Below are 22,518 nucleotides of genomic sequence, written 5' to 3' on the forward strand. Positions count from 1 at the left end.
ATCCAGTGCTCAGGCAGGGGCGAACCCTGGATGATCCCAGGAAAAACCTTAGGCCAGAGAGACTTAATTGGGTTCACAATTGTTTACTGTTCTCCTTGCCGCTGCCAAGGAGTCCACGAGGCTCCTGGATTCCAGGGCTTTTATGAGAGCAAGGCTGGACAATGGGCAGAGTCCCCTTCTCGCTGACACGCCGACCAGAGCCACTTGGGAGGTCCTTCCCAGCTAATGCAGCCACTGCTATCTACTCCCAACAGGAGACTTTATGGAACAGCCCAGGGTCACAATTAAAAGCAAGTGCTTTAAAATAGAAGAAAAAAGACAAAGGCGGTGGAAAGAATGGAGTGAAGAGTCTTGGGGGTGGGGGGGAAGCCCTCCCATTCATCAGAAGGCCACTCCCCCCAAACCTCCTCCCCTCCCCATCTCGCCGTGCATTGGGAACCTTTCCTATGTGTCTCTCTCTGTACGTCTCTTGCTTATTGGGCTCTTAAGGGCTGGCTTCCATGCATCCTCTTTACAAGCTGCAAGCTGTAATTGCGCAGTTTCAGGCTGCTGTACTATTGTATTTGCACGGAAATGAAACAAATATAAAATCAAAATAACTGCAGGGGAAAGAACATAGGGAGGGGCAGGGGCAGGGGCAGGGGCAGGGGCGGGAGATTTCATCGGGATAGTAGTGATACAGGTGAAAAGATACATGAGCCGAAATAGTGCAACGACGCATAGAGGTAAAAGTGCCCAGTGCTTGACTCGCTAAGGAAACGGAGGGCGGAACCTTGGATGCAAAGCTTTGGGGGGAAAGTAGGTGTGATGGAGCTCTATGATACGAAGGTATGAATGTGTTTGAAACCATGAGTTTGGCCGTCGCATATATGCACTTACAATGACGTACTAGGGAGTGAGTCATACAGGATGAAGACTCTTATCAGATGCACTGAGCAGATACCCTCTTTGTCAAATTCCCCAGCATGGAGGGGACGGAAATGCCTGTGCGTGCCGATGTGCTGTACTGGCAGCAAACATGATGCTGGTTCCTAGTAGGGGTGTGCACGGACCCCCCACTCCGCTTCACTTTCAGATCCGCCATTTTCGGATCGGGCCGCTCTGCCCCGCCCCCACTCCGCCTGTGCCCACTCCGCTCCGCTCGGAGCTCCGGATCCGGATCGGAGCTCCGTTCCCCCCACATAGGGGGGTTACCGGGCTCTGCCGCCGTCGCCACCCATGCGGCGACGGCGGCAGAGCCCGGTAAGGGACCAAGGGAGAGGGGGACCTTACCTGCCTCCATCCGTGGTCCATCGCCGTCTTCAATTGAGCCCGCGGTTCCACCAGGAAGTCTGGGCTGCAAGTGGCCCAGACTTCCTGGTGGAACCGCGGGCTCAATTGAAGATGCTGACGGACCACGGACGGAGGCAGATAAGGGAGAGGAGGGCGGGGGGGTTACCGGGCCCTGCCGCTGTCGCCGCATGGGCGACAGCGACAGCGGCAGGGCCCGATAAACCCCACTTACCCACTTTTCCGCCTTCACCTCGATCCTCTCCGCCACGCTCTGCCGGCCCCCCAATCCTCTTCGCCTCCACCTTAAGGGCAGGCGAAGCCCCCAGCTCCGCTCCTGCTTCTCCGGTCCGATTAGAAGCGGAGCACATCCCTAGTTCCTAGCAGTGCTCAGAGGTGATCAAAGGCATCCTGTGCAGAAGTCTGGTATGTTTGTGTTTATAGGGAGGGGCAGGAGAAAGATTGCATCCAGCAAGAAGGGTGTAAGGGGGGGGAGAATAAGGATAATAAATCCAATTAATCAGACTCCCTGCTTACTAGAGACAGGCCCTTACTTCCTATCTATATCTGGCTGTGGTTCAGAGAGATGTGGTTTGTCTTACGGCGCAAGGGAGCACTGAATTATACAGATAACTACTTGAAATTCTTTTATCAAAATAAAATAACGCACACACCATTTATCCAAACCTAATACAGAAATAGAAAAGGCTCTAGAGAGGGCCCAGTCTACCCTTAAAGACCCTCTGAATGAAGCCAAAGAAACCCCAGAATCTTGAATGAAAACAGAACATGTCTTCTCAAGCTAGGCTCTGTTTTATACTGTTGTATTTTGGTAGCTTCTATGCCCATTGCTATAAATTGAAACTCTAATGGGAGACGTGCTAGAGGTGTACCAATTACGCGTGATGTGGAGAAAGTCGACAGGGAAACATTTTTCTCCCTCTCTCATAATGCTGCAACCTGGGGTCAACCCATGAAGCTGATTAGTGGGAGATTCAGGAGAGATAGAAGGAAGGCCTTCTTCACACAGCGCATAGTTTAACTATGGAATTCACTTCCACAAGATGTGGTGATGGCTGCCAATTTGGATGGCTTTACAAAGGGGATTAGATAAATTCCTGGAGGAGAAGGCTATCAAGGTACTAGTCCTGATGACTCTATGCCCTAATCTACACCAAGCAGGATATTGCACTATGAAAGCAGTATATAAAAAAACAGGAGCCACACTACTGCTTTATAGAGGTATTGAAGTGCACTGACAACTGTTGAGTCCCATAGACACATACCATATACTGCTTTCATACCACTATATTCTGCTTGGTGTGGCTCCTGCCTTTTATATACCACTTTCATATTGCAATACTCTGCTTGGTGTAGATTAGGCCTGTGTTATCTCCAGTATCAGAAGCAGTTTGGCCACTGTGTGGATAGAATGCTTGACAAGATGGTTTGATCCCGCATGACTCTTCTTATGTTCTGAATGGTTATGACCACTCCTCAACTTTGGGGTAACACTCCCGTTCTTATGTCTCTTTGGCCAGATCTACACCAAGGCCGTTGCTAGATGGGGCTGTAGTGCGTGTTACATACCGGCGGCGTCCTTACAGGTCCACATGATGTTCACCAGGATCCATGTTCATCCTGTGGTGAATCCTCTGTTGTGCCGTGTTTTGTGAAATGGCTTTAAGCCTGCTTTATCCTGTCGGTGCGCGCTAATTTGGATATGGGCTGTGGAGGTGTGGGATGAAATGAGGTCAGCGTGGTTTCCGGCGAGGTCAGCACTGGTCAGGAAGAAGGCGCGCTAAGGGGAGTGGCCAGCGGTTTCGGCCAAACCTCATCCTCCATTTGCGTCCCGTGTGCACCTGTGGCAGTAGCGCGGCGCCTTTTTTTTTTTTTTTTACTAAATGGGTCTGCTTTGCGCATGAACGGACGACTGGAAAACTGTCTGGTGGGTTGTTGGGGGTGGGTGGGTATGTGGAGCTTGTTACCTCTGTGTGGGTAATTTTTTGGGAAGGCGGGCATCCAACTGTAATGGGAAGTTGGTGGCCTGTCGCGGTGGGCAGCCGCAGGTCCCGTCCTAATGCCAGTGGTTTAGGCTGCGCAGATGATGTAAAGGTGAGTGGGGAATGACGGGCACAGTAGAGGCAGGCAGGGCTGTGTGACTATTGGTGTGGGTACGCGGCAGCTGGGTGTAAGGGGGCAACAGGCGAGGGTGGGCGGCCATCTTCCATCGGCCACGCGGCGGTGGCAGGCGGAAGGTCAGGGAAGCATCAGCCCAGGGGGTGGGCACGTGCCCTGGGGCCCCTTTGCACTGTTTCAATACACTCCCCTATCCTTCCAACTGCATTTGCTGGGGGGGGGGGGCGGAGTGATGGTGGCAGGCTGCTGACACTGGTTTCACACCTCCGCTGGTGCGGAAACTGATGACCCCCCCTTCTTTCTGCTTGGCCCATGTGTAGGTATCAGGAATGGCTCTGAAGGGGAGGGGGTTACTTGGTGGCACCAGGAGATTCTAGATCTGTTGGACATTTGGGGAGAACAGAGGATACAGGAGCAGCTGAGGGCTAGCCACCACAACTTTAATGTGTTCCAACAAGTGGCACGGGAAATGGGCAAGAGAAGCCATAAACGAACCACAGAAGAAACGAACCGCACTAAAACCAAGGGCATGCGGACACAGTACCAGCGTGTGAGGAACCATAATGTGGGTTGGCTCCGTGGGATGAGGGAGAAGGGCACAGAGACCGGTCATCAGAGGTTAGTACACATAAAATACAGTATGCTTTCCCTTTATTTTACAAACAAAGATAAGTTTGGAATCTATTTGGTGCATGGAGAGTTGCTTTCCATTTCTTCATAAAAGCATATTATGTTTAATCTCTTTCCCTTGATCTGAAGAAAGGCTTTGACTCGTGTTGCTGCTGACATCCCTGATTTGTATATGAAATAAAAGCATAGTATTGTGTATACAAATCTGTTTTTTTGCCTTTGCCTTTAATTGGTGGAATTGTTCCCCCAATTTCTCTGCCCACAAATACAGTGGTGAATTTGCAGTGGCCACTTGTGCACAACTCTAGTATGTAAGAAGAGATTGAAAAGTCACACATGAGGGATGCTGTAGTTACATTCTGTAGTACAGGGGCTGAATAGAAAAAATATCTGAAGTCCATTCCAGATCTATAGCTCAATGGAAGAGGAAAAAAATAAGGTTAATAAATTGAATTAATCTGGCCACAGCTAGACCTAAGGTTTATCCTGGGATCATCCAGGGTTCGCCCCTGCCTGAGCACTGGATCCCCTGTGTGTCACCTAGATGAACAGGTTTGACCCTGGACGATCCAGGGATAAACCTTAGGTCTAGCAATGGCCCCAGACTTCCTGCTTATTATTCTGTATTGCAAATATGGTACTTAATGCATCATGAATGCCAAACTGCCCTGTTCTTCTATGAAAAGTATTTTAAACTGTTATAAAATACATGCTTTGTCTTAAGATCTTTTAGAAAACAGTTAGCATTGAAATAGAAATGGTATAGAAGTGAATTATTTTAAAGGACCAGAAATAATATTTCCTGGGTGATTTGCCCTTTTTGTAGTATTACTTTAGTTTGGAAGAAGATAGCGACAGTTTCATTTCATTTGATCTTGTAGGGACAGGAGAATAAAAGATAATCGAGCTTGCTGAAATTCTCCAAACTTTCCTTCAATGCTCAGTTTGGGACCTTGATTGAGATTTGCTGTGCATTTCTAAAGCTGTGGCTTCCTGTCCATTTGAGTGCCAGTCTGGAGTATTTCTACCACTTCGTTGGGCTTTCAGGACAAGAGCCCCTTCCACAAAACAAAGTCAAGGAATTTAGGATGACATCTCTGCTGGGTTGTATGGCTTCCCCATGCAGTCCTGAGACAAGCTTTTCAGCGTGGGATAGCACAGAATTTATAAGACGGAGGGTAGTTCAAGAAGAAGCTTAAACGAGGTGTGATATCGATGTCCTTGGGGTGAGTGAGAGGCTTCAGTGTGAAATTTTGCAATATGGTCGTCAAGAACAAGAAGAGTTCCATGCGGGCCAGGCCTTCTCCCACGCAAATCCGCTTACCTGCAAGGGACATGCATAAGGGAAAGTGCATCACACCTGCATCTTCAGCTGTTGTGTCAGCTCATGAAAAGCAAATGTGTTGCTCCAGGAACATCTCTTGGGAGCATCACTCATTGCATGATTTCTCCTCTTCTTGCTAGTCACAAGGAAGGGCAAAGTGCTCTGCAGGACACTAAAGCTGCCCCCAGCCTTCCCGATTATGGTAAACGGACATTTACCATAATCTATGGTAAACGGACATTTCATAAAACAAACAAACCTGAAGTAGTGATCCTTGGGAGTAAGTTTAATAGAAATCCATGAAATATGCTTCTGAGTAAACATGAGTAGGACTTTGTACAAGATAGAACTGAACATGGGAAATGGTGGAAGCACCTTCTCTCTCTCTCTCTCTCCCTCTCTCTCTCTCACACACACACAGGCACACATGGACATACACACACAATGTTAGGATCAATGTGATCTGTGCTCCTGGACATATAGATTCCTGAAGAACTATTCCAAGGGCCTGAGTCAACCTGGGTCTGTCAACAGGACAGGAACACATCTCGTTGCCTGGCCTAGGGGTGTACAATAATTGGAGATGTAATACAGCTAATGTTTCCTTAACTCATATGTTTTGGAAATGTCCTGTAGTCACCCCTTTTTGGGAGGAGGTTAAAATAAAGATAAACTTTGTATTGAAAAAATCTACAATATGGAATGATGCGTATGTCCTCATCAATTACCTACCAGCTTCTTAGAAGTTAACATATGGCAGAACTGTATGTTAACTTCTAAGTTAACAGTATGTTAACTTCTAAGTTAACAGTATGTTAACTTCTAAGGGCAGTTACCACAGCCAAAAAACCTATATAATACAGTTACTGACCATAAGACCCGTAGGAATTTTGAGGTGGACAAGTTTTCTCTTCAAATGCTGTTAGGGCATGCCTGAAGGAAGGGTAAACTCTTGGGTAGACATCTGGCAACCCGGGCATAAATTTTGTAGGACGCCATTTTGTTTTGGGCATATACGCACAGTAGCTAATAGTGAATTTTGCAATATTCTGTTCTTGTCAGTATACCTATACTAAATACAACATATTTTTGGATTCCTTATACAATTTCCTATTAGATAGGACTATTTTTACTCCTCTAGGACATTTGAATGTGAATATTTTGACTATTTTGATTCTATTTTGCTAGTATTAAAACCATTTTTTTAATTTTATCTAGTTGTTTCCTGACAAAGGGTATTTATATTTTGATGTACAAATATAATATAACAGCATTTGAAGAGAAAACAAGTCCACCTAAAAATTCCTACGGGTCTTATGGCCATTCCTATGGGTATACATTTTTATGTACAAAATATTTAACTCATGTGAATTTTGTTTCAGACTGACTAAATGAAATAGGGGATAACAAGCAAATTGTTGGCCTACCTCTGTGCCGAGCGAGTGGAACTTCAACAGATGCGGACATTTCTAAATGTATTATATGCCAAAAACACAATGAGGGGGAAACAACAACTACAACCAAAGGAAGAGAAAAAATATTGGCTACATCTGAAATATGACAAGATGATGTTTTTAAACATATCAGTCTCATTGGACGTGATTGTGAGTTCGTGTTTTGTTGTTTATTCGTTCAGTCGCTTCCAACTCTTCATGACTTCATGGACCAGCCCACGCCAGAGCTTTCTATCGGCCAGCTAGCTCAAAGCCGAAAGGACAGCTAGCGGCCGACGGTGCTGGTGGTGAACGATGAATCATATGTTCTAAAGATCAACACACTATAGGAACTTGGAATGTAAGATCTATGAGCCAGGGCAAATTGGATGTGGTTATTGGTGAGTTCGTGTATCATTGTTCAAATGAGTGTTATAAATCCTATACTCTAAAGAAAACATTACTGAAGAACAAGAGAGAAAATAAAGCCAAACAACATGAACAATCAAATGTAGATGAAATGGAAGATTCAGCACTAAACCCATGTAAAATATTGAGAGGTGATGTTGTTTCTCGTAACCAGCCATCGCCTAAGGTGGATCTTACAAATCTTCCGTGTATTATTTGTGGAAAACAGAAACACAGGAACAACAAAGAAAAAAATAGAATAAGTGGAACCAATCGTGCTCAAACATTTCTTGCAGCCACTCTGTTCTTCAAGGATGATGTATACATCAGAACTTGTGTTCTTTAAGATCATTCTTCGGTGTTTGGAGCAGATTTATACTACCACAAGCTTTGCCTTGAAGCGTATCTCCAAAGATACAAAAAACAAAGTCAGCTGAAGAATGACCAACAAACGCAAACCAAAGGCCAAAGAATAGAAGATATGGAACCACTTCTTCAAGACATTCTGGCATGGGGCGGCATTGCCCGGGCAAGCGCCGCTCGCCTGCTTGCTCGGGCGGCATGCGGCGTGATCACACCCGCCCTGCCCCCTTGCCACCCACCCTGCCATCCTTCCCCCTCCCCTCTCTTCCCCCCCCGGGCCGATGGGCACAGTGCTCGTATGAGCGCTGTGCCAGGCAGGTCCATGGCTTTTCGCGGCTACTCGCGAGTAAGCGAGTAGCCGCGAAAAGCCACGGAAGTCGCTAGACGTTCCCCAGCTCTGGCCTGAGGCCGGAGCTGGGGAAAAGGCGCGCCATAAGCGAATTTGCTTATGGCGCGTTGGAGGAGGCCTCACTGCGGCCTGCCGCCGGATTCCCCTGTGCGTCATCTGGACGCACAGCAGGGAAACTGGGTCTGAAGCCGCGCTAAGGCCTCGTCTAGCAAGGCCCTTAGTGAGATTCGTGATTATGCGAACAAACAAGCTGAAGAAGATTCACTTACAAATAAAGAAGTAAAATTGTACATGTTAAATATATTTGGAGATAACATTCAGTTTTGCAAACCACTACAAGAAAATCAGTCTCAACTTGTTTATTCAACAAAGCTCACTGTTGATCAAACAGCAGACAAACTATGTTCTGTAGACTCTATTAGGGAGGCTGGCAAACTCATTAGACAATCGCTCCTGGAAACAGATTTCAGCCTTGACAATGAATTTGGGGATGCAAACCAGTTAGAAAAATCATGGCAAAAAACACCAATCCCACACCCACTAATTGATTTCTTATCTCATATATTTAATGTGGATAAACTGACCATCCTTTCCCATGTAAATGATGATGACAACAGTCAACCATGTACAACTTCATCTGAAGCAGAAGAAGATGAACAAGAAGAAACAGACAATGATGAAATTGAAGAGATCAGTGGACAAACAGAAAATGCTGTAACATGCAGAATGAAAGCCCCTTTTCAGATATTGTTCTACAATGTTCATAAGGGAAGAAAGAGGACTCCTCTGCATCTGATGACTGGCCATTCAATTCACGAGCAGTCTAAGAGCAAGCAGCTTATCATTTTATTCAACAAAGCTGGACTGTCAGTCAGCTATAATGATATTATGGAATCTCGTCGCAACCTTGCACAGTACACAATAAAGTCATGTTCGGTGAACCCTGCACTTCTAAGTCATTTTATCCGTAGCAACTTCACTGTACGTACTATGGACAATTTTGACCATGAAGAGACAAGTCTTTCAGGTCTTCAGGGATCCCATGATACTCTGATGGTCTTATTTCAGGAAGTTCCAAGGATTATTCCCAGTAAGCCAAAACTATCAACAGTAGTTCCTAAGGAACTTGGAAAAAGGTCTGTTACTCTACTTCCATGTCAGAATGTTAGACATTATCGCAAGCCATCAACCCCTGTGAAACTTCCACCAGATTTCAAAATCATTGAAGAGGTTAATATTTTATCATGTGATGATATCAAGAAGGAAGAGACTAGGGGTGTGCACGGACCCCCTGCTCCGCTTCACTTGCAGATCCGCCATTTTCCGGATCGGGCCGCTCCGCCCCGCCCCCGCTCCGCCCACTTCCACTCCGCTCCGCTCGGAGCTCCGGATCCGGATCCGGATCTCCGTTTCCCCCCCCCCATAGGCTTGCATTGAAAGCTAAAAAATTATACAACTTTTTTTCTGTTCAAGTTAGAAACCTCACGTTTGGCACCATGACACCTCATGGGGGTATACACACGCACGCCAAGTTTCAAAGCAATCCCATCATCCCCTGATTTTTGAGGAATTTTTGAAAATCGGGCACCCCATTCACACCCCTTTCCATAGCTCACGCCACCATGAAAGCTTATCCAGGGATACATACGCACGCCCAGACTCAAGGCAGTCCCATCATCCCCTGTTTTTTGGCGGGGCTTAAACCTGCAAAATTTGGAACTTCCAAAACTCCAAGTGAGCGCAGGAAGGACTTCTCCCCTGAGTCAAAGCCACACACACACAACATCCCTGTGAGGTGGGCAGGGGAGGAGGGAGGGAAGGCAGGCAGGCATGCAGCTGGCATTTCTGGGGGCATAAGGAAGTGAGCCAAGGATAAGCCAGTAATGCATATAAAATGGAATAAATCAATAAATAAACAAAGGAGGGGTGGAATTAAAAGCAGCAGTGTTGCTCAATAAACAGCAAGAAGAATTTTTTAAAAAAGGCTATATCTGTCTTTTACCAGCAATAGGGGGACGTGCCCGGGGGAGGGGGAAGTAGCTGCCAGTTCAACTCAAGACAGCCATTGCTTCACCACGAGAGCTCTAAGAAGCAAACGCTCACTTCAACTCATAACAGGCATCGCTCCACCACTAAGAAATGAACGCTCACTTCGACTCATGATAGGCATTGCTCCACCGTTTTACTCTCTTTGGAAGGCTCTAATGGCCTTCCAGTGCAGGAGAGAGTGGGGGCACGTCCACGATGAGATGCCCTAGGGGAGCTCATCCCCTTGCACCACATCTTTTCAGTTGTTCCCCAAAGTTAGGGTGGGGAGCAGTGCTGTGTTTCTATCTCTTATTCTTGGCTTAGTATATGATTTCAGGTTGTGTTTGTGCATTTGGTGGGGCTACTGTTTTAAAAAACACTGGGAAAAGCCCGTTCAGATGAAGAAAGAGAAGTTTCCCAGAATCCCAAGTTACCTGTTTTGCCTATGCCCTCCTCTAACTTTGGGATCATCATGACCGGGAGCTGACTCTGCCCCTCAGCCCTTTGAAAAAGGTATTTTTCCCGCCGATTTTTTAAAAACTTCTAGCGCGCGACCTGCACAACGCAGAAAGTTGAGAGTAGTCTCAAAATGACCCCCATCCATGACTCTCTGTGCACAAGAATTTTTGGAATGATAGCTTAAAAACCAACCCAGTTATGCCCAAGTCTTTCCCTCAATGCAATCCTATGGGCGAAAAGCCGAAAACGCCGTTTGAGCCGCGCGGTTGACCCGATTTTCAAACAAATATAGCACGCGACCCGCACGACGCAGAGAGGTGAGAGTGGTCTCAAAATGACCCCCATCCATGACTCTCTGAGCACAAGAATTTCCAGAACGATAGCTTCAAAAAGAACGTAGTTATCCGTGATTATTTGCCGCAATGCAATCCTATGGCGAAATGTTTTCAAGATGGCGACCGGAGCGCTCCGCCTGAACTAGGAGCTCCGAAAAATGGGCGCTTCTCTTCGCCTTGCTTCTAGGGGTCCGCGGTCCGCTCCTACTCCGCCTCTGGGTAAGGCGGAGCAGGCCAATCCGCTACTGCTTCTACGCTCCTAATCGGAGCGGATCACACCCCTAGAAGAGACAGTGATAAGTATGTTGCAAAGTGTTGGAGGATTAACAAACCAAAGTCCACTGACATGGTCTGGCATTCATGCTATAGTTTCAGAAGATAATGTTCCGCTACAAGATCTCGTTTTTCTCCCAATAATGCCTTACCCAGTGACAGCATATGATACTGTGTACTCATGTATGAAGAATTTTCAAAGCTTGCTTTTACATCTTGATCAACGAGCACTGCCAGTTGCATGTGATGAAGGCGTTTTCCATATTGCCGCAGAAATTCTGTTGATCACAAATGAATTCCCAGACCTTGTGCTACTCCTGGGATCCTTCTATATGACTAAAATTATGTGCATTGGGAAATACATAACGGGCAGCGGGTTAGCCAACGTCCATGTTTTTGGTCCAAGTGTAGTCCTCAAAGGTAGCAATTCCGTAAGGTCAGGAAAAGGAATGTTTATGCTAGCAGAAGTAGTAGGGAGGCTTAAATGGAAAGCATTTTTGAGTACCATTGAGGATGATGCCGGATTAGTAACACAAGTCGGTGATGTGCTCCATTGTTTGCAACACTCAACAACTGAAGACGCAAAACTGAACTTCCAACAACTGATAGCAACATCAGAAGAAACATTGAAATCCTTGGATGATTTCACACAGGAACAAGCTAAGAATTCTGAGCAGTGCAAATATCTGGAAGGATTCTTGCATCTGATAAGTCTTTTGAAGAACCTAATAAGTGTGGACAGGAAGGGGAACTGGAACCTGTACCTGCACACGGTGAAGGATGGCCTTCCAATTTCCCAGATTTTTGATAGAATCAACTATTTGAGATGGGGTTTACTGTTCTTCGAGCAAATTCTTAATCTTGAGACTAGTTATCCTGATGTATATGACCAGTTCCAAAAAGGTCATTTTGTTGTTCGAAGAACAAATGACAAGTTTAATGCAGTGGGAATTGACATGGCTCTCGAACAAACAATAAACGGCTCTCAGAAGTCAGCCGGAGGGATCATTGGCCAAAGAAAAAGAAGGGAATACATTGCTGAATGGGAGCTTGCTTATCATGAAATCCTCCTCATAAGAAAAACATTTCAAGGGCTGATGAACATTAAACCATTTGACTATGAGCTGATAATGCATCATGAATTAACAGGAAGCCTCAGAAGTAGAATAGAAACCAATATGCAACAGATGCTCCAGTATGTTGAAAGCAGAGAAAACCCACACCTTGTAAAAGGTGAAGTCAAGCTTCAAAACATTCTAACTAATGAATTTGTTCCAGCATTGAATGCCCAGAAGATGCACCAATTTCTGACAGCTGCACAAGAAATTTTCTTCTTTTTTTGAGAGGAAAGGTTTATAACCCGCTCAAAACCACTATCGGAAGTTATTCACCAGCAAAAACTCTCCACTTTTCTAAGTCCAACACAACATATGAAGACAAAAAAACAAACTATGAAAAATGTCATCAAAGATCAATTGATGGTTCAGAGAAAAGTTGATATTGCCAAAGAGAGAGGAATGACAATGGCAGAAATTCTATCCTATGATTTGTCACCTTCTTCATTATTAGATGAGAATGGTGCTACTACCAAGCCCATGAAGTCTCAACTCATGTCTGAGTTGGCAAAAAAAAAAAAAAGTAGAAACCCCAGGTCTCAGAAATTTCCAAAAAGGACATACCCTGAAAACCTGTGTGGTTGTTGATGTCATGAATCAGTTGCGAAAGTAGGCAGTTAAGGGAAGTGACACATTTGAAGACCTATTTACAATCCTTGACAGTAATGTGAATGCCATCTGTATATTCAGTCATGTTGACTATGTTTTTGACAGCTACCTTCAAACATCAATAAAAAATGCTGAGAGAGAAAGAAGGTCTTCTGTGCAACCTCTACCGTTGACTTCCATTGCTACCAATGCAAAACTTCCTGTGCAGATGGAAAGATTTTGGGTGTCAGTTGACAACAAAAGTTTTATTCATGATGCCCTGAGTAAGTTTCTGAAGATGGTATCTGCTAATTGACAATGGGAAACTATCCTTAGTGGTCTGTTGCTTGAAAGTGGACCTACTCCTGCATTAGCAATAAAAGGTGGAAGCTTCACAGAAATCAAGGATACTCTTCAAGTAACTATTGAGGAGGCCGACTTACGTATTATTCCTCACATTTTCCACGCCGTTATACAAGGCTTGCAGCATATTGTTGTGTTGGCAAACGACACAGATGTTTTTGTGTTATTCATTCATTTCTACAAGTTTCTTAATGATAATGGACTCTCTGAACTATGGATAAGAAAGGCATCAACAGATGTCATACCAATGCCTACTCTTTTGGACAAGATAGGTACTACCACAAATGTCCTTCTTGCTACCCATTTTCTGACAGGATCTGATGTAACCAGTAAGATAGGCACCAAAGTGTCATTGCTCAAACCAGAACCAGAAAAATATCTTCACAACTTTGGTCGGCGTTTTCCACCAAGCTTACTGAATCCTTTCAGCTAGCCGAGGAATACTTGGTGAAGGTTCTAAAACCACGTTCAAGACATTTGATGCACTTCGATTGTTTTGTTCATATTCACAATAAAAAGGTGTCATTCTGACTTGAGTCTGTATGAGATTGTGAACTTTGCACACACACCCTTTTGTCATGAAAATCTGTGAATATTTTTGTGTGTATTTTTCAAATGTATGCATTTGTCTCCCATTGATTAAAGCATATTTGTGTGCATTTTTGAAAGATACACACTTTTTCATGTGCATTTTTTCAAATGTATGTTTTGTTGTTTATTCATTCAGTCGCTTCCGACTCTTCGTGACTTCATGGACCAGCCCACGCCAGAGCTTTCTGTTGGCCGTTGCCACCCCTAACTCCCCCAAGGTCAAGTCTGTCACCCCCAGAATATCATTCATCCATCTTGCCCTTGGTCTTGGCTCTTCCTTTTACCTTCCACTTTCCCTAGCATCAGCCTCTTCTCCAGGGTATCCTGTCTTCTCATTATGTGGCCAAAGTACTTCAGTTTTGCCTTTAATACCATTCCCTCAAGTGAGCGGTCTGGCTTTATTTCCTGGAGTATGGACTGATTTGATCTTCTTGCAGTCCAAGGCACTCTCAGAATTTTCCTCCAACACCACAAATCAAAAGCATCTATCTTCCTTCGCTCAGCTTTCCTTATGGTCCAGCTCTCGCAGCCATAGGTTACTACAGGGAATACCATTGCTTTAACTATGCGGACCTTTGTTGTCAGTGTGGTGTCTCTGCTCTTAACTATTTTATCAAGATTTGTCATTGTTCTCCTCCCAAGAAGTAAACGTCTTCTGATTTCCTGGCTGCAGTCAGTGTCTGCAGGAATCTTTGCGCCCTGTCACTGCCTCCACGTTTTCTCCCTCTCTTTGCCAGTTATCAATCAAGCTGGTTGCCATAAACTTGGTTATTTTGAGGTTTAACTGCAACCCAGCTTTTGCACTTTCTTCTCTCACCTTCGTCATAAGGCTCCTCAGCTCCTCCTCGCTTTCAGCCATCAAAGTGGTGTCATCTGCATATCTGAGATTTTGGTCTCTAGTTCCTCTGCCTTTTCTAAACCCAGCTTGTACATCTGGCAATTCTCAGTCCATGAATTGCTGGAGTCTACCTTGCAGGGTCTTGAGCATTACCTTGCTGGCATGTGAAATAAGTGCCACTGTCCGATAGTTTGAACATTCTTTAGTGTTTCCCTTTTTTAGTATGGGGATATAAGTTGATTGTTTCCAGTCTGATGGCCATTCTTTTGTTTTCCAAATTTACTGGCATATGGCATGCATCACCTTGACAGCATCATCTTGCAATATTTTAAACAGTTCAGCTGGGATACCATCGTCTCCTGCTGCCTTTATTTATTTATTTATTTATATATACTGCCCAATAGCCGAAGCTCTCTGGGTGGTTCACAAAAATTAAAACCATCATAAAAACAATGCTATTAGCAATGCTTCTTAAGGCCCATTCAACCTCCCTCTTCAGGATGTCTGGTTCTAACTCCCTGACCACACCATCTCACCTGTCCCCAATATTATTATCCTTCCTATACAGATCTTCTGTATATTCTTGCCACCTTTTCTTGATCTCTTCTGCTTCTGTTAGGTCCTTGCCATCTTTGTTTTTTGATCACACCCATTTTTGCCTGGAATTTACCTCCGATGTTTCTAATTTTCTGGAAGAGGTCTCTTGTCCTTCCTATTCTATTGTCTTCTTCCACTTCCGCGCATTGCTTGTTTAAAAATAATTCCTTATCTCTTCTGGCTAACCTCTGGAATTTTGCATTTAATTGGGCATATCTCACCCTATCACTGTTGCCTTTTGCTTTCCTTCTTTCTTGGGCTACTTCCAGTGTCTCAGCAGACAGCCATCTTGCCTTCTTAGTTTTCTTTTTCTTTGGGACGTTTTTTGTTGCCGCCTTTTGGACAATGTTGCAAACTTCTGTCCATAGTTCTTCTGGGACCCTATCTACTAAATCTAGTCCCTTAAATCTATTCTTCACTTCCACTGCATATTCATTAGGAATATTAGTGAGCTCATATCTGACTGATCTGTGGGTCTTCCCTATTCTCTTTACTTTGATTCGAAATTGTGCAATAAGAAGTTTGTGATCTGAACTACAGTCAGCTCCAGGTCTTGTTTTTACCGTCTGTATAGATGTCCGCCACCTTTGGCTGCAAAGGATGTAGTCAATCTGATTTCGGTGTCGGCCATCTGGTGAAGTCCATGTATAAAGCCGTCTTTTAGGTTGTTGGAAGAGAGTGTTTGTTATGTACAGTGAGTTGTCCTGGCAAAATTCTATCAGCCTATGTTCCATTTCATTTTGTTCTCCTAGACCATGCTTACCTGTAATTCCAAATGTCATTTGACTACCCACCTTAGCGTTCCAGTCTCCTGTAACGAAAACAACATCTCTTTTTGGTGTATTATCCAGTAGGTGCTGCAGATCCTCATAGAACTGATCTACTTCTGCTTCTTCAGCATCTGTGGTGTACGGTGTCAAAAATATTTTTCTCTGGTCTGTGAATCGCATAAATGTACAGACTTCTACCACAGATTGTGTCCTATTCCGTGCTCAGTCCAGAACGTGTACAATGGGTAAAGCTTGATCTAAAGTGAACTGAAACAAATCCCTCATACCTCCCCAGCTGTGGCTCTACACCATGTGTACAATGTCCCAATGAGGGAAAAGGTTCATGTAGCTGCTTCAGATGTCATGGCCTACAACCAAGAAGATAATGAAATCCCACCTGCATTGCATTGTGTCCAAGCCAACAAGAGCTCTGATAGCCAATTGGTGGCTCTCTTTACTCGTCAGCAAACCATGTGTCAGTTCATGTGTCATAGTCATTGTGTCACTCCAGTGTGAGCAGTATCAGGAAGGAGCTGCCACCTCACTGCCACAATGCAGAAATATTACGGAAACTGGAAAAAAAATGTGTTGGGCAAAAAATGAGTTGCACTTCTATTAGGTACTATCCAATGGGGAGGGATGACTTTACCTGCTGAGAAGGGCATAAAGTAGTTGCTCTTCCTGAAGGTGCCATCTTTGTGCAAGAAATGCCATGGGTCAAATTCTTCAGGGTTTGGAAATTCTTTGCTGTCATGCAGCACCGAGTTCAGTACAGGGTATATGGTGGTGCCCTTGAGAGAGTAAAAAAGCAGGTTAGAGAATTTGCCACCAAAGTGTAAGGCTGACTACCTTCAGGTCGTCTATAAATTACCCTTGTATGCCATTCTGCAGTTGGGACATTGTTATCAGTGGGGCAAAGATTTTGTTTTGAAAGTTTTTTTCTTCCTTCCCGAAAAAAAGAGATAACAGCAGAGCTCTCTGAGTGGGTCACTCCTGCGGGCCCACATCTGGCCCATGAGCCCCCCCTCCCTCCTGCTACCAACTGCCACTGCAGAGGCCACCATGAGGGAGAAAGCAGCAGCCAGGCATTTCTCCACCGTGCCTGGGTCCAGCTCCAGCTGAGAGCCCCCTCCCTCCTGCTACCAACTGTCTCTGCAGAGGCCACCATGAGGGAGGAAGCAGCAGCCAGGCATTTCTCCACCGTGCCTGGGTCCAGCTCCAGCTGAGAGCCCCCTCCCTCCTGCTACCAACTGTCTCTGCAGAGGCCACCATGAGGGAGGAAGCAGCAGCCAGGCATTTCTCCACCGTGCCTGGGTCCAGCTCCAGCTGAGAGCCCCCTCCCTCCTGCTACCAACTGTCACTGCAGAGGCCACCATGAGGGAGGAAGCAGCAGCCAGGCATTTCTCCACCGTGCCTGGCTCCAGCTCCAGCTGAGAGCCCCCTCCCTCCTGCTGTCCCCTGTAACTGCTGAACTTTCCAACTAAGATTGTAGTGCCTGAATTTGCTTTCCTTTCCCCCCTCCTCCTCCTCCTCCCTCCCAATCCCCTTTCCTTTTGTGTCATGTCTTTTAGATTGTAAGCCTGTGGGCAGGGACTGTCAAGAAATACTTTTGTAAGCCGCCATGAGAGCCTTTTTTGGCTGAATGGCGGCATAAAAATACTTAAATAAATAAATAAATAAATAAATAAATAATTGAGTCAGATATTTTGCATTATTATTATTATTGCACCAACAATGTACTTGGTGCTGTACAAAATATACAAATAAAACACTGATACCCTGCCTAGAGGCTTACAATCTAAAATCACATTAAAACATATGAAGGGGGAAAGGGGTTCACAAAGCAGAAATAAGAATAATCATAGTAATAAGAACAGTAAATCAAGCTAAAATACCAAAAGCTATTGAAAACAAATGAGTTTTCAAACGCGTTTTAAAATCTACAATGGAACTCATGGTACGTAGTTGCTCTGGAAGAGCTTTCCAAGCAAACGGGGCAGCCAGAGAGAATGGGCGAAGCCGGGCAAGAGAGAGAGAAATTCTTGGGCAGGAGAGCAACATAACATTTGAAGAATGGAGGGTACAAGGGGGATGGTAAAGTGAAATGAGAGAAGAAAGATAAGAAGGTGCAAGACCATGACACTCTTTGAATGTCAGCAAAAGAAGCTTATACTGAATTCTATATGGGATCGGAAGCCAATGAAGAGATTTCACCAAAGGAGAAACATGGCCAAAACGACGAGCCAAGAAAATAATCTTAGCTGCAGAATGGTGAAGAGAGACCAAAGAGGAGAGATGAGCATAAGGAAGACCAGCCAAAAGAAGATTACAAAAGTCCAAATGGGAGATAACCAATGCATGGACAAGGGTCTTAGCAGAAGATTCAGATAAGAACGGACGGATCCTAGCAATATTATATAGGAAAAAAACGGCAGGACTTGGCTACAGCCTCGATATGTGAGGAGAAAGAAAGTGAAGAATCAAAAATGAAGCCAAGACTACGAGCTTCTTCCACCGGATAAAGTGTGACATTATTAACAGTAACAAAGAATGAAGAGCGAGGGGACGGTTTGGGAGGGAAGACAAGCAAAACTGTTTTCGCCATGTTTAGTTTTAAGCGACGCTGAAGCATCCAGGCTGAGATGTCAGACAAACAGGCTGAGATCCTAGCCTGAACATCAGAAGAAAGTTTGGGAGAAGAGAGATACAATTGTGTATCGTCTGCATACAGGTGATATTGGAGGCCATGAGAATGAATAAGATTACCTAACGATAACATGTATAAAGAGAACAACAAAGGGCCAAGTACTAAGCCCTGTGGCACCCCAACTTGAAGTGGAAAAGGGGGAAATCCCTGCTATAAGCCTGTAAGAAATAGCCTAAGCCAATCCCATCGCTTGTATGAAAACGATGGCTCTTGAAAACCAACCTTTGGGATGATATATTGCCTGAAGGGAGTGTCTTTGAGCACCGCATGGGGAACATTAATTGGAATGAAGGAGATGAACCTCTGGATCTCATGAATAACAGCATCTGTGTATGGCATCCGTCCATGATCTGCCATGCAAGGTCTTCGTGTTCGGCTAATTTCTTGGTCAATTTCTTTGCGTACTTTCTCTATAATAAGAGGAATGAAATTTAACACCATTGCACAAACATTTGGGACACCTCATAGGAATCCTTCAAATTTCATTGACGGTACAACCAACATATCACATCACAATGTCCATTAGGTGGTTTGAATATTCTGATCCAACTTCGGTAACTCGTGTTCCTCATCACAATAGCCAAAAACTATATTTCAGCATCTTCAGCCTCAGTTATCCATCAGTAAACAGGGAATGAGAATGAGCAATAAACGAAGGAAGGAAGTTAAACGTGGTTATGGCACCTGAATTTTCTCTCCCCGCCCTTTTTTTTCTTCTTAAAAAAAAGCTTTTCAGTTTCTCATCTTTTTGTGTTAAGCATTTTTTCCAGATTTCATGTGCAACTATGCCCCTTTTCACAAACTCCAAACCACCTTGGCAGGCATTTTGTGGTCCATGCCCATGCGATTTCTCCAAAATTCAAAATGTTGCTGAAAAGGTTTGTAGACCTCTGCCGGAATTCATCCCAACTTCACCATACAAGTCTATATGGAATCATTCTGGGCAACTAAACAGACATCCAGCATTGATATGATGACTTCATTGTGACATTGTGTGAAACGTTGAGGGCTACAGAGGCAAGGTAATAAGGTTAGGCCTAGAGGGCTGAAGAAGTAGCCCAAGGAAGTTTAAAGTACAGCTAGGGTAGGAGAAGTTGCATTTTGCAACTTTTCTTTTCCTTTAATGCCTTTGAATCACTCAGCTCTATTGAATAAATACTTTGTAAATTGGTTGGTTCAATTTACTAGTAAACTGTTGTGTTAAACCTAGAGTGTTTGGTGTGGCAATCACCCCACATCTGCAGTCTAAACCCTATGTAACTGGGTAGGGGAGGGTAAAAGAAGGAAAGTGGGTCCATTAAGGAGGCAAGAGAACCTCAAGGATTTGCTCATGGGATCCAGAACAAGGAAGGAATCTTGACACCTGGAGAAGCTGAAGGGTGAGAAATGATGTGAATTGAGACTTTTTGGATTTAGGAGCAAGATTTATCATACCTTGTATCTCTGGGTATTTCAGGAGAATCAAGAGCCCATATCTGAGTGTAGTGCTGGTTGTCTCAGTCCCTGCCTCAAACAAGTCAAGTGTGGCGTAAGCCAAATTGTCAGTGCTAAACACAGAGGCCTCATTATGTATCTCCTGGAGAAAAGTACAGCATAATTGAGGGAGTTAATATAATTGTGCTCAGTAAAATATTATATCAAAACAATCTAAGAAACAACAATAGCAACAACAGCAGCAACAGCAACATCAAAAGAAAACCAATTGGTAAAATACGCCCAATCTGGAATATGGGTTTAAAAATCACAGGAAGAATGATGATGATGATGATGATGATGATGATGAAAGGCTTTTTTTATGTTTGTCCTTTCTGTAGGACCTTGCTTAAAACAAAACTGCAGTTGATAATCAGTCTCATCCGAGAATGCCTGCTGTTGTGTGTGGGCAGAAAATAGTTTAGCTGCATTATTCAAACTTTCTGAAAGGCTGAATTTAGATGGATTAAAGTGAACGTGAACAAATAGGTCTGATGGGAAGTGCTATTTTTTTTATTCCACTGTTGGTCACCACATTTAGGGCATCTTTTGCAAAGATGAAGTAGGCCATAGCTAGACCTAAGGTTTATCCCTAGATCGTCCAGAGGTCAAACCTGTTCATCTAGGTGACACACAGGGGATCCAGTGCTCAGGCAGGGGCGAACCCTGGATGATCCCAGGATAAACCTTAGGTCTAGCTGTGGCCTGAGTCACAGCACCAGTGCTGTTTTTACTCCTGGACATAATCACCACCCATGAAGGATGCGGACAAGCATCAAATGAATAGAGGGAGATGACAAAGATTATTAAGGGTGTGGGCCTAGAGACAGATCCTGTGTGGATGAACTCCAGAGGAATGGTCCCCAACATTTATGGATCAGTGGGCATGTTTGGAATTTTGGGAGAGTTTCATGGGCATTCTCACAAAATGGCTGCCCTGGGGGTTGCCCATTCATATTATTATTATTATTTATTTATATAGCACCATCAATGTACATGGTGCTGTACAGAGTAAAACAGTAAATAGCAAGACCCTGCCGCATAGGCTTACAATCTAATAAAATCATAGTAAAACAATAAGGAGGGGAAGAGAATGCAAACAGGTACAGGGTAGGGTAAGCAGGCACAGGGTAGGGAAAAACTAACAGTAGAAAGTAACAGTAGAAGTCTGCACAACATCAAGTTTTAAAAGCTTTAGGAAAAAGAAAAGTTTTTAGTTGAGCTTTAAAAGCTGTGGTTGAACTTGTAGTTCTCAAATGTTCTGGAAGAGCGTTCCAGGCGTAAGGGGCAGCAGACGAAAATGGACGAAGCCGAGCAAGGGAAGTAGAGGCCCTTGGGCAGGCGAGAAACATGGCATCAGAGGAGCGAAGAGCACGAGCGGGGCAATAGTGTGAGATGAGAGAGGAGAGATAGGAACTCATAAAAAAGAAAATCCTCACTGGGATTAAGTAAGGTCAAAAACACCACCAACACCCATTACAAATGAATTATAAAATGAACAAGGCAAAAAATTGGAAGCCTCTTCTATGGGGAAGACTTTTCCCCCCTAGGGAATTGGAGGACAGCATTTGGCAAAGTGTTAGCTGCACCATTTCCCTGTTGCTGGATGCAACGCTGCCCACCCCCACATCGCCTACAAGAGTGGTGTTGTCAGCACTTGCATTAGAGGCAAGATGTATCCACAATCACCCCACAGAAATGTAACATTTGGATGACCCCAGGGAAGGTGCTGAACCCTGAAGAATGACAACAAGAGCGGAGCTGAAATTTCTCAGAATATATATTTCTCAGAAAAGTCCTGAGCTTTTCCTTTTCTTAACTCCTAGAAAGAAAAGGACACTTTTCAGAATTTTGTCCATATTTTCATCATCATCATCATCACCACTGCATTCCCTCCCCTCAATGCCCAGAAGTGTATATGGGGCATCGTGGAGGGATGCAAAAAGGGGCCCAAGCTGCCAACATAGTTGATGTTGTTGCCACTTACAGTAACAGAACAAAACAGCCAAAAATAAACTTATGAAGAAAGAACAAATGAAAGAAAGTGTTCTACAACCCTTTCCAATGGTGATGCCTACCTGTGAAAATTGTTTGGAGAATTTCTCCTTCCCCTGGAGAAATTTGATATACTTGGATGAAATTGTCCATTCCCCCCTAATTTCTCAGCCTACAAATAGGGTGAAGAATTTTGAGGGGCTATATTAAAAGTAATTAAAGAACACAATATTTAAGGAACACCAGACTTAAAAATGCTTTTTTTGCATCACTCTTATCTCTGGTCAGTGACTGAAGATAAGAATCGGGTTTTCCCTGTGTTCTGCCTACCTGCCCCTGTTATTCAAAATGGACAGTTGTTCTTTTTTGTACTTATTTGTTATTGTATTTCTATACCACCAAATAGCTGAAGCCCTCTGTTCAGATTGGCAAGAATTTCTTTTGTGTAACTGCATGTATGGCTCCCAGCCC

General features: G+C 44.3%; 1 protein-coding gene across 1 annotated transcript in view; it reads right to left on the minus strand.

The window, feature by feature from the left end:
- Positions 1–3,966: 3,966 nt before the first annotated feature.
- Positions 3,967–22,518, minus strand: part of LOC134401858 (cytochrome P450 2C19-like) — a 30,228-nt gene continuing 11,676 nt past the window's right edge. Inside the window, exons 6-9 of the mRNA XM_063131165.1 lie at positions 20,014–20,155; positions 18,802–18,989; positions 16,522–16,663; positions 3,967–5,362 (exon numbers count right to left, since the gene is read on the minus strand). Coding sequence (XP_062987235.1) covers positions 5,181–5,362; positions 16,522–16,663; positions 18,802–18,989; positions 20,014–20,155 — 654 coding nt within the window. The 3' untranslated portion in view covers positions 3,967–5,180. The remainder of the gene's footprint in view (positions 5,363–16,521; positions 16,664–18,801; positions 18,990–20,013; positions 20,156–22,518) is intronic.

Source organism: Elgaria multicarinata, chromosome 7 (assembly GCF_023053635.1).
Source record: "Elgaria multicarinata webbii isolate HBS135686 ecotype San Diego chromosome 7, rElgMul1.1.pri, whole genome shotgun sequence".
In the NCBI taxonomy this organism is placed as follows: Eukaryota; Metazoa; Chordata; class Lepidosauria; order Squamata; family Anguidae; genus Elgaria; species Elgaria multicarinata.